This window comes from Hylobates moloch, unplaced genomic scaffold (assembly GCF_009828535.3).
Source record: "Hylobates moloch isolate HMO894 unplaced genomic scaffold, HMol_V3 SCAFFOLD_3, whole genome shotgun sequence".
NCBI classification, from domain to species: Eukaryota; Metazoa; Chordata; class Mammalia; order Primates; family Hylobatidae; genus Hylobates; species Hylobates moloch.
This window is the reverse complement of record NW_026652278.1, coordinates 63952366-63964396: the sequence shown is the minus strand read 5'-3', so window position 1 is coordinate 63964396 and position 12031 is coordinate 63952366. Positions and strand designations below refer to the sequence as shown.

At 40.6% G+C, this 12031-nt stretch overlaps 1 protein-coding gene across 4 annotated transcripts in view; it reads right to left on the bottom strand.

Annotated features, from left to right (window-relative positions):
- CCAR1 (cell division cycle and apoptosis regulator 1) overlaps nt 1-12031 on the bottom strand; it is a 75311-nt gene that overhangs the window by 51551 nt on the left and 11729 nt on the right. For all 4 annotated transcript variants that reach the window (XM_032138677.2, XM_032138686.2, XM_032138695.2 and 1 more), the window contains exons 3-6: nt 7227-7399; nt 6390-6434; nt 3617-3649; nt 1731-1924 (exon numbers count right to left, since the gene is read on the bottom strand). In XM_032138677.2, the coding sequence (XP_031994568.1) occupies nt 1731-1924; nt 3617-3649; nt 6390-6434; nt 7227-7399 (445 nt within the window). The remainder of the gene's footprint in view (nt 1-1730; nt 1925-3616; nt 3650-6389; nt 6435-7226; nt 7400-12031) is intronic.

Below are 12031 nucleotides of genomic sequence, written 5' to 3'. Positions count from 1 at the left end.
GGCCAGGTATAGGGCTCACGCCTGAAATCCCAGCACTTTAGGAGGCCGAGGCAGGTGGATGACGAGGTCAGGAGTTCAAAACCAGCCTAGCCAAGATGGTAAACCTCATCTCTACTAAAAATACAAAAATTACCCAGGCGTGGCGGCAGGTGCCTATAATCCTAGCTACTTAAGGCCGGGCGCGGTGGCTCACGCTTGTAATCCTAGCACTTTGGGAGGCCGAGGCAGGCGGATCACGAGGTCAGGAGATCGAGACCACGGTGAAACCCCGTCTCTACTAAAAATACAAAAAATTAGCCGGGCGTGGTGGCGGGCGCCTGTAGTCCCAGCTACTTGGAGAGGCTGAGGCAGGAGAATGGCGTGAACCCGGGAGGCGGAGCTTGCAGTGAGCCGAGATCATGCCACTGCACTCCAGCCTGGGCGACAGAGCGAGACTCCGTCTCAAAAAAAAAAAAAAAAAAAAAAAATCCTAGCTACTTAGGAGTCTCAGGCAGGGAATTACTTGAACTTGGGAGGCGGAGGCTGCAGTGAACTGAGATCGCGCCACTGCACTCCAGCCTGGGTGACAGAACGAGACTCTGTCTCAAAGTAAATAAATAAATAAACAAATAAATAAATAAATAAATAAATAATACAAAAATTAGCCGGGTGTGGTGGCACACGTCTGTTGTCCCTACTACTTGGGAGGTTGAGGTGGAGGTTGCAGTGAGCTGAGATCAACCACTGCACTGTAGCCTGGGTGACAGAATGAGACTGTCTGAAAAAAGGAAAAAGAAAAGAAAGTAGGAAAGAAAAAGAAACAAAATTCCACACTTGAGTTTCCTCAAAAAAAAATAAAAATAGAAAGTTCAGACACAGTGGTTCACACCTGTAATCCCAGCACTTCCTGGGAGGCTGAGGCAGGTGGATCATGAGGTCAGGAGTTCGAGACCAGCCTGGCCAATATAGTGAAACCCCGTCTCTACTAAAAATACAAAAATTAGCCAAGCATGGTGGCTGAGGCATGAGAATTGCTTGAACCTGGGAAGTGGAGGTTGCCGTGAGCTGAGATCGAACCACTGCACTCCAGCCTGAGTGACAGAGTGAGGTGCTATCTCAAAAAAAAAAGAAAGAAAAAAAGAAGAGTAAGGGCATGATTATCCTATCAAGACCAGCCTGCCCAACATGGTGACACTCTGTCTCATACTAAAAATACAAAAATGAGCCAGGCGTGCTGGCGCATGCCTGTTGTCCCAGCTACTCGGGAGGCTGAGGCAGGAGAATCACTTGAACCTAGGAGGCGGAGGTTGTGATGAGCCGAGATCACGCCACTGCACTCCAGCCGTGGCAACCGAGTGAGGCTCTGTCTCAAATAAAAAAGAAAAGAAAATCATAGCTACACTGGCCAGGCGCAGTGTCTCACACCTGTAATCCCAGCACTTTGGGAAGCTGAGGCAGGTGGATCACTTAAGGTCAGGAGTTTAAAGACCAATCTGACCGACATGGTGAACTCCCATTCTCTAATAAAGATACAAAAATTAGCCGAGTGTGGTGGTGCACGCCTGTCATCCCAGCTACTCCGAAGGCTGAGGCAAGAGAATTGCTTGAATCTAGGAGGCAGAGGCTGCAGTGAGTTGACTTGAGATTGCACGACTGTGTCCAGCCTGGGCTACATATAATTTCTGCCACAACTAAACAGGTGTTTTGTGGTAAATGCAAGAAGCCATGTGACAAGACCTCATTACGTTTACCTAAGCTGAAAGAATACATCTTCATCCACAAATCCAAATGTATCATGTAGTTTTGTAACCACCCCTGTGAAAACACGCTGCTTCTGAGGCTGGGTTTGCTGTTGACTGGACCTTGGTGTTGGATATGATACAGTTATTTGTGCTGTTGGCTGAGGAGTAGACAGGCTAAGGCTTGTAGGCAGTGCAACAGCTGGCTATAAAACAAAATCAACATCAAATTAAGGTAATGATTTGAAATCATCTAAAAACTGAATATGACTACTTAAAACTAACCCAGAATGTTAAAAATTTCATATTATGTTAGAAGATATACATGTATATCTTGAGAGTCAGGTCTAAAATTAAACTATAAATTATTTTTAGCCTATTTCATCAAGATCCCTTAGATGAGTTTTCTTACTAATACAATATCCATACTAGCATAATAAAGGCTTAGGAAAGTCCTAAGTATAGTAAAGGAACTCAGCATTTCTTAAACTTTGACCACAAAACTATTTTCTCATGAAATTTCTTTAATATCTTAAGATACTAGTAATGTGTTATGGGTACACTTGGGGAAATAGCATTTGAACAAAAGAACTTCTATCGTTTTTCTACTTAATTTGGAAATTCTACTGTTGATTATTGAAAATAGGAGTTATGAGTTACGTGTTAACCAACTGTAGTTCTTTAATAAAAACAGCTTGATTTCTCAATTCAAGTATATTTTTAAAAGACAAGTAAGAGATTCAAGACTAAAAATATGGTACAAAAGGTTACACTGTGAAAAGCTTCTCTCCTATCCCTGCTCCTCAGCTATGCAGTTTCCTAAACATGAAGCAATCACTGTCCTAATTATTAGTGTAAAGCCTCCTAGAGATGTTTTATTCAAATATGCATATAGATAAATGGAAGCATATAATACATACTAGACTGCACCTTTACTTCTACCTCAGATTATCTGGAATATCATTCCATATCAGTACACAGAGAGGTTTTGCTTTAACAGCTGCATAGTATTTCACTCTATGTACTAACCAGTGATCAGCAAACTATGACCCATGGGCCAAAGACAGCCTATACGCTCTTTTTACGTAGTTTATAAGCTAAGAACGCTTTTTACATTTTCAAAAGGTTGTAAAAATAGAAAAAGAGTATGTGAAAGACACAATAAATAGTCTGCAAAGCCTAAGGTAGCACTACATATGAAAAGTCCAAAACTTTTTAATGTTGCTGAAAAATTAAGCAGATAATGTCACACAATAACTTTCCCTGCTAAAGTGGAAAAACCGTGCAGAAATCTTCCAAAAGAAAAAGACTACAAAAATCAGTATCAACGAAAAATCAGTATTAAGTTTAAAATAAAACCTCAGCCAGGATACAGGTGGCTCACATCTGTAATCCCAGCACTTTGGGAGGCCAAGGCGGGTAGATCACCTAAGGTCAGGACCTGAGGCGAGACCAGCTTGGCTAGCATGGTAAAACCCCATCTCTACTAAAAATACAAAAATTAGCCAGGCATGTTGGCAGGCGCCTGTAATCCCAGCTACTCGGGAGGCTGAGAGAGGAGAATCGCTTGAACTCAGGAGGCAGAGGTTGCAGTGAGCCAAGATTGCACCATTGCACTCCAGCCTGGGCAACAGAGGAGACTCTGCCTCTAAATAAATAAATAAATAAATAAATAAATAAATAAAACCTCATATTTATTCAAACTGTATCACAGCTGAACCTACAACGAGAAACCATCAAAGATAAACTAGCATACTTCTACCTTTATTTAGCATTATATTCCTAAATTATTAGGTGAATCTAACAAGTAACTAAATCCTGAAAGAAAAAGTAGAATAGGAATAAAGCTTTAGTCTACTGTTCAGACATCCAAAACAAATAAAGTAATACCAACTAACCTGTGTTAAGAGGGTTTGCTGGGGTTGCTGTAACTGAAAATAGAAAAATACACACAGAAAAAGGTCAATCAGAACTGTTGCTTCATAGATGCTTTACAAAAGAAATAATTCCTATAAAAGTTATTCTATTTATTTTTATTTATGTATTTAAACAGAAACGAGGTCTCACTATGTTGCCCAGGGTAGTCTTGAACTCCTGAGCTCAAGCAATCCTCTTGCCTTGGCCTCCCAAAGTGACAGGATTGCAGACATGAGCCACTGCACCCAGCCCAGTTATCTTAATTTAAGAAAAATGTGAAAAGTAACAGAGATAACTAGGTATAAAGTTTCCTACAATTATTTCTAAAAACTGCAGACCTCATATATAAGTAACTCATTCAATGATAGGCACTTAACTACTTTTATTAATAAAAATACAGAACCTGATTTGTTATTGTTATTATTTCCCAGGAATAGCATCCATAGTAAAACATCACAAATCTCTAAAAGCGAAGATTACCATGCTACAGAAATGACTCAATATCATCAGTATGCTACTTGTATCAAAAAATATCACTGGTCATCGATCCAATTCATAGATATATCCCTAAATGAGAAGCACTGTTGATGGACAATTTGCCATAGGCACAGAGACCATGAAGGACCACATACTCTGATGTATGGTTTTTCTGTAATAGCAAAGTGTACTATTACCAGAAAGTAAAAGGAATTAGTATGAAAGGAGAAATTTTAAAATTCTGAAATATAAACTTGACTTAGGCTAAGGTAAAATAATCTGTATGAGGTTGTAATTCAAAACACTCAGTTTACCTGGTGTCACCATGTATTAGAGATTAGATCATATCAAAATACTATTTTTCTGTAAGTTAAGAACAGTTGAGTAGTGCCATTTTTTAAAGGCAGAATGAGTATTGCAATTTTTGCAAGGTTCAGCCTCACTCATTATCATCTTTAATAATGTATTTCATAAGAGCACTAAAATAAGTTGGAAGGTACTCTGAAAACAAGACATCTGATTTGAGACCAATCTCTTCTCAGTTTTTAAGAAGTTTAAAGCAATTACTAGTGAAATACTGAGGTCTTCTGGGAAAATGCAATGCTTTTGAAGCCTCAAGGGGCTTAAGTCGAGGATTAAACTGGGCCATGGATCTAGGGACAAAGAAGTTATGAATTTAGAAGCCTCTGCAGCCATAAAAAAAAAGAATGAGGCTGGGCGCAGTGCCTCACGCCTGTAATCCCAGCACTCTGAGAGGCCAAGGCGGGTGGATCACAAAGTCAGGAGTTCGAGACCAGCTTGGCCAACATGGTGAAACCCCGTCTCTATTAAAAATCGAAAAAATTAGACGGGACTGGTGGCATGCACCTGTAACCCGAGCTACTCAGGAGGCTGAGGCAGGAGAATCGCTTGAATCTGGGAGGCAGAGGTTGCAGCGAGCCAAGATCGTGCCATTGCACTCTAGCCTAGGCAACAAAAAGGAAACTCAGTCTCAAAAAAGAATGAGACCAGATCCTTTCCAGGGACATGCTTAGGCTAAAGCATATCTGTATTTCAGCAAGGCAAACTTTCTTTCCTTGACAGTTCCTAGAGAATGTGTCTAAGGAAAAGGGGCCAATGAAACTTGCTTTTAGTCTAAATCAGGAGTTTCCATATTGTTCAAACGTGCCTAGGGAATACAAGTGTGAACTATAAAGGGAGGCTTTCTCTCACATTTCATTTTAATTTTTTACAGGTGTGCACCACCAGGCCCAGCTAATTTTTCTATTTTTAGTAGAGGCAGGGTTTTACCATGTTGGCCAAGTTGGTATCAAACTCCTGACCGCAAGTGATCCGCCCGCCTTGGCCTCCCAAAGTGCTTGAATTATAGGCGTGAACCACTGTGCCTTGCCGGCTTTCTCCCATTTTGAACAGTTCTATTTTAATATTTTTATTTCCATACACAATTTGATTAATAAGAAGGGGGCTAGGAGTCCTACTCCTTTAAAGAAATAAAGGCTGTAGTAGGTGTTAGTTAATGTAACAAAAATTTTTAAAAATAAAAAATAAAGAAAAAAAACATAAAGGCTGAAAGCCTATATAAGGTTTAGGCTTCAAGAAGCAAAAAGAGCTTTCATTTTCGCATGTGGTCTAGTTCAGCAGAGTTGGCCCAAAGGTTCCAGACAGGAGCATAACAGTCCAAAGGGTGGTTCTTTCCAGATTATTCTCTGCATATATATATATATATATTTTTTTTTTGAGACAGAGTTTCGCTCTTGTTGCCCAGGCTGGAGTACAATGGTGCGATCTCGGCTCACCCTAACCTCTGCCTCCTGAGTTCAGGCGATTCTCCTGCCTCAGCCTCCCTGTCTCAGCCTCCCACGTAGCTGGGATTACAGGCCTGCGCCACCACACCCGGCAAATTTTGTATTTTTAGTAGAGACGGGGTTTCTCCATGTTGGTCAGGCTGGTCTCAAACTCCCGACCTCAAGTGATCTGCCCGCCTCGGCCTCCCAATGTGCTGGGATTACAGGCGTGAGCCACCGCGCCCAGCCTCCTCATACTTTCTTAGAAACATGCGACAAAGACTGGCTAAGGATTTGGGTTGTTAGGACCACCCTCCTATCTCCCTCACCCTTGGAGACTTTCCTTTTTTCCTACCTGATTTACTCCAGCCCCTCCCAAAAAATTTGTATCACATGTTAAGGTAGCTGATAGAAATAAAACTCTCTATCAATTGAACTTTGGAGCAAATGGCTATTTTAAAATCAGTTTTTAACACGGAAAATATAAACTAACCTGTTGTTGCACACTATACAGGGCCTGCTGAGGTTGTGAATATTGCTGAAAGATTAAAAAACAATTTTTCAAAGAAAAATACAGACACTAAATTTATTCATTCTCAGAAAGTGATATATATAGAAATACATACAATTACACTAAACATAAACTTTCTGTTCTGGCATGGCATTGATTCAAAGAAAAAACCAAAAAAAAATAAAAATAAAAATAATAAAGATAAATTTTCTGGAACAGTGAAACTTCACCTAAAGTAAATCAAGCTGTGATTACTTATACTCTGGGATCCAAAAAGAAGTAAATTTTATTCACGTAATTAAGGTATAAGAACTGCCCAATTTAAGGACTTAAAAATTTTGACTATTCAACTACTTTTTTTTTTTTTTTGGACACAGGGTTTTGCTCTGCCTCCCAGAGTGCAGTGGTGCAATCTCAGTTCACTGCAGCCTCAACCTCCCAATGCTCAAGCAATCCTCCCACCTCAACCTCCCAAGCAGCTGGGGCCACAAGCATCCTTCAACACACTGGCTAATTCTCGTATTTTCTGCAGACACTGTCTCACCATGTTGCCCAGGCTGGTCTCAAATTTCTGGGCTCAGACGATCCTCCCACCTCAGCCTCCTAAAATGCTGGCATTACAGGCATGAGCCACCATGCCTGGCCCAACTATTCTTCCCTATATATGCTGGTCAGATATAATATTCATCACCAGAAAAAGAAATCAGCATAATAAAAACACCTAATTCTTCACTACCTATAAAATGAAGGTAGCAATGCTAGCTACCCAGATTTCATAAAGTTTTCTACATCAAATAATAAGACATATTAAAGATTTACCTGTTGTAATGCAGCTGCTGCAGCTGCAGCTTGTTGCTGCAATGCAGCGGTTTGTGTTAACTGATAGTTTGCTGGAGTTTGTGTGGTAAGGCCTGCTGCCGCCAGTGCAGTTTGCTGTGTGTAAATGGTAGGAGATGCTCCAAGGAGTGATGGCTGTTGAACACCCAGTGCAGCTAAAATGAAATAAAAAAGGGAAAAATAAAAAACAAGATTATGAAGAATATAAAAAATATGAAAACAGTACATAGAAGAGATACCTGAACCTCCATGTTCACTCCAGCACTATTCACAATAGTCAAGATATGGAATCAACCTAAGTGTCCATCAATGAACAACTGGATAAAGAAAATGTGGTATATATCCACAAGTGAATACTATTCAGCCTTAAGAAGAATATCCTCTAATTTGCACCACGTATGAACCTTGAAGGACATTATGTTAAGTGAAATAAGCCAGGCACAGAAAGAAGAGTATTGTATGATCTCATATGTGGAGTGTAAGAAAGTCAAACTAAGAGAAACAGAGTAAAATGGTGGCTAAAAGAGGCTGTGGGGCCCAGGGCAGGATTGGGCAGACACTGGTCAAAGGTTTCAGTTAGGAGGAATGTTCAAGATACCCATTGTACATCACGCTGACTACAGTTAATAACAATACATTATATATGTAAACATTGAGAAGACAGCAGACTTTTAAGTCTTCTCACCACAAAAGATGATAAGTATGTGAAGTAATGCACGTTAAATAGCTTGATTTAGCCATTCCATGACATATATACACATCAAGACTTTATATATATTTACAAAACTTTGGTATTAAGTAATTGTGTATGTATACCATAAATACATAGGATTTTTACATGTCAAGAAAAATTTCTAATTTTAAAAAAGACTAAAACTGGCTGGGGGTGGTGGCTTATGCTTGCAATCCCAGGACTCCGGGAAACCGAGTTGGGAGGATCACCTGAGGTCAGGAGTTCGAGACCAGCCTGGCCAAAACAGTGAAACCCCGTCTCTACTAAAAATACAAAAATTAACTGGGCATGGTGGCACACGCCTGTAGTACCAGCTACTCAGGAGGCTAAGGCAGGAGAATCATTTAAACCTGGAAGCCCGAGGTTGCAGTGAGCTGAGATCACCACTGCACTCCAGCCTGGACAACAGAGTGAGACTCCATCTCAAAAAAAAAAAAAAAAAAAGAAAACAGACAAAAACAACACTTAAGCACAAAAAGCCTGGTCCAAAGGTAATGAGTTATCTAAACTGGTTGTTCAGTTACTGACTGAACTCCTTGTTCTACTCTTTTCCCCTTCTGATTACAATGCTTGTCTAGTCTTTGAAGAAAAAAATGTAGGCTGGACGAGGCGGCTCATGTCTGTAATTCCGACCCTTTGGGAGGCTGAAGTGGGAAGATCACTTGGGCCCAGGAGTTTGAGACCAACCTGGGCAACAAAGTGAGATCTCATCTCTACAAAGATTAAAAAAAATGAGCCACACATGGAGGCAGATACCTGTAGTCCCACCTACTCAGGAGGCTGAGATAGGAGGATCATTCTACTCAGGATGCTGAGATGAGAGGATCACTTGAGCCCAGACATTCCAGGCTGCAGTGAACCATAATCCTATGAGGGATTTTCACAGAGTAAAACTCTACCTCTCAATAAGCACAAAAAAGGTTTGTGTTTTTGAGACAGAGTCTCACTTTGTCACTAAGGCTGAAGTGCAGTTGTGCGATCACAGCTCATGGAAGCCTCAACCTCCCCAGGTTCAAGTGATTCTCCCACCTCAGCTTTCCAAGTAGGTGGGACTACAGGCGCAAGCCATCACATCCTGCTAATTTTTAAATTTTTGGTAGAGAAGGGATCACCTTATGTTTCCCAGGCTGGTCTCAAACTCCTAGGCTCAAGCAATCCACCTGCTTTGGGATCCCAAAGTACTGGGATTACAGGTGTGAGCCACCACAACTGGCCACAAAGAGGTTTTAGCTAGTGTACACTACTGTACTGAGAAATTAAAAAACATTTCACCATGTAACAACTTAAAATGATCATTTGCTAAGACCAAATAATTGGGGAGAGGGGCTCAAAATGATAGACTTTGGTACTTAAATGTTTAATGTATGCTCAGAGATAGCTATACACTGAGGAGAATATGATAAAGGTTTTACTTGATGCTTTTACCCAATTCCATTAAATGCAGAAACTTTAGGTAAAAATTAAGGTCTAGCACTGCACTTCCCAAAAATGCATCTCCTAGAAAAATGACCACTAGCTCCCTGGGGCAATAAATTTTGAACAAAATGGGATCTAAGGCTAAGTTCAGGAAACTGAATTAAACGCAGGAATTAAATGCATTTATGCTTTATGTAACTGCGTTATGTAATTCAGTTGAATTAAACTGAATTATACCTCAGGAGGCTGAGGCACAAGAATCGCTTGAACCCAGGGGGGCAGAGGTTGCAGTGAGCCAAGATCGTACCACTGCACTCTAGCCTGGGTGACACAGTCAGACTCTGTGTCAAAAAAAAAGAAAAAAGAAAAAAAAAGGAAATGGAATCTCATTAATGTTGCCCAGGCTGGTCTTGAACTCCTGGGTTCAAGCGATCCTCCTTCCTTAGGCTCCCAAAGTATTAGGATTACAGGCATCAGCCCAATTTTCTCAATGGTATCTAGTGGGGAAAAACCAAGAGGCCATAAAAACCAGTATTTCCTCATGGAACACTCCCTTCCCCAAACTATCTTGCTTGTATTTGAGAACAATCTGAAAAAAATGCTGCCTTATAACTATTAGTTATTAACTCTATAGAAAGAACAATTTGTGCTTTATAAAAACAGAATAAAGAGCTTTAATGAACCGACCAAAGGAAGGTACCCTACTCTTGAACATCACAAAAATTCGTTCAAAGTTTGAGGTTTATCATCAACTATTTAAAAAGTCTAATTTCATTTAAAATAAAACAAAAAATAACAAAATAAGAAAGAAACAAAATCCCAGGAATCATGTTTAGAATTTTTAAAAGTTCAAAATTATCCTCTGCAAAAACAATAATTTTAAAAAATGTTTTTAAAAAAACCTCGGCGCGGTAGCTCACGCCTGTAATCCCAGCACTTTGGAAGGCTGAGCGGGGTAGATCACCTGAGGTCAGGAGTTTAAGACCAGCACGGCCAACATGGTGAACCCTTGTCTCTACCAAAAATATAAAAATTAGCCAGGTGTGGTGGCGTGAGCCTGTCATCCCAGCTATTCGGGAGGCTAAGGCAGGAGAATCACTTGATCCGGAAGGTATAGTAAGTCAAGGACGCGCCACTGCACTCTAGCCTGAGTGACAAAGCGGGACTTGATCTCAACAAAAATAAAAAATAAAATAAATTTTAAAAATTCTTATTATAAGAGATGGGGTCTTGCTATATTGCCCAGGCTGGTCTCAAGTGTCCTGGACTCAAGTGATCCTTCTGCCTGTGCCTCCCAAAGTGCTGGGATTTCAGGCCAAAACCAGATTTTTAAAATTTAAAGAAAGAGAAGAATCTACAGTGAAAAGAAAACTTTACAAATGTCCTAAATACACAGTGCTAATCATTACAACACCAAGTTTTTCATTTTCTCTTTTTTCTTTTTTGAGACAGGGTCTCACTCTGTCACGCAGGCTCAAGTGCAGTGGCAGAATCTTGGCTCACTGCAACCTCAACCTTCCGAACTCAGGTGATCCTCCTCCCTCAGCCTCCAGAGTAGCTAGGACTACAGGCACATTCCACCATGCCTGACTAATTTTTGATAGTTTCTGTAGAGACAGGGTCCCACTATGTTGCCCAGGCTGGTGTCGAATTCCTGAGCTCAAGCAATCCATCCACCTTGGCCTCCCAAAGTGCTGGGATTATAGATATGAGCCACTGTGCCTGGCCTATTTTCTCTTTTAACTATTTTTAAGATAAGTCAAAGTCAGATGTTATAGGTAGGGAGAAAGGATAAAAACAAGGACCAACAGAATGAATTTAAATAGACATGGGGAATATCTTACCACCAATATTAATTCAAAATGAGGTTAACCGCAATGAGAATACAGAAAAAATAGTGCATCAAAATGTAGGACACAGGTTCTATTATTATTTTTTCAGAGATGTAGTCACACTGTTACCCAGGCTGGAATGCAGTGGTGCAATCTTAGCTCACTGCAGCCTTGAACTCCTGGGTTCAAGCAATCCTCTCGCCTCAGCATCCCTAGCAACTGGGACTACAGTCACATGCCACCATGCCTGGATAGGGCATAGGTTCTAAAAGGTGGGATAATTTCCTGAAACTGTATGCAAAATGGAAAATAAATCCATAGCTGTCATCCGATTTTCAAAAGGATTATATATAGACCCTAGAAAGGTTAAGAACAACTGTTCTGGCCGGGCATGGTGGCTCACACCTGTAATCCTGGCACTCTGGGAGGTTGAGGCGGGCAGATCACCTGAGGACAGGAGTTTGAGACCAGCCTGGCCAACATGGTGAAACCCCATCTCTATTAAAATACAAAAGTTAGCTGGGCATGGTGGTGCACACCTGTAGTACCAGCTACTCGGGAGGCTGAGGCAAGAGAACAAACAGCCTGAACTAGGGAGGTGGAGGTTGCAGTGAGCTGAGATGGCACCACTGCACTACAGCCTGGGTGACAGAGCAAGACACTGTCTCAAACAAACAAACAAAAACTGTTCTGGTAATAGAAAAAAAATTATCATGTAAATAGGAACATGACCCTATGAAAAAGTATTAGTACTTTAAATTCTAATAATCTAAATTGGCATGTTAATAAATTAAAATCGGCATGTT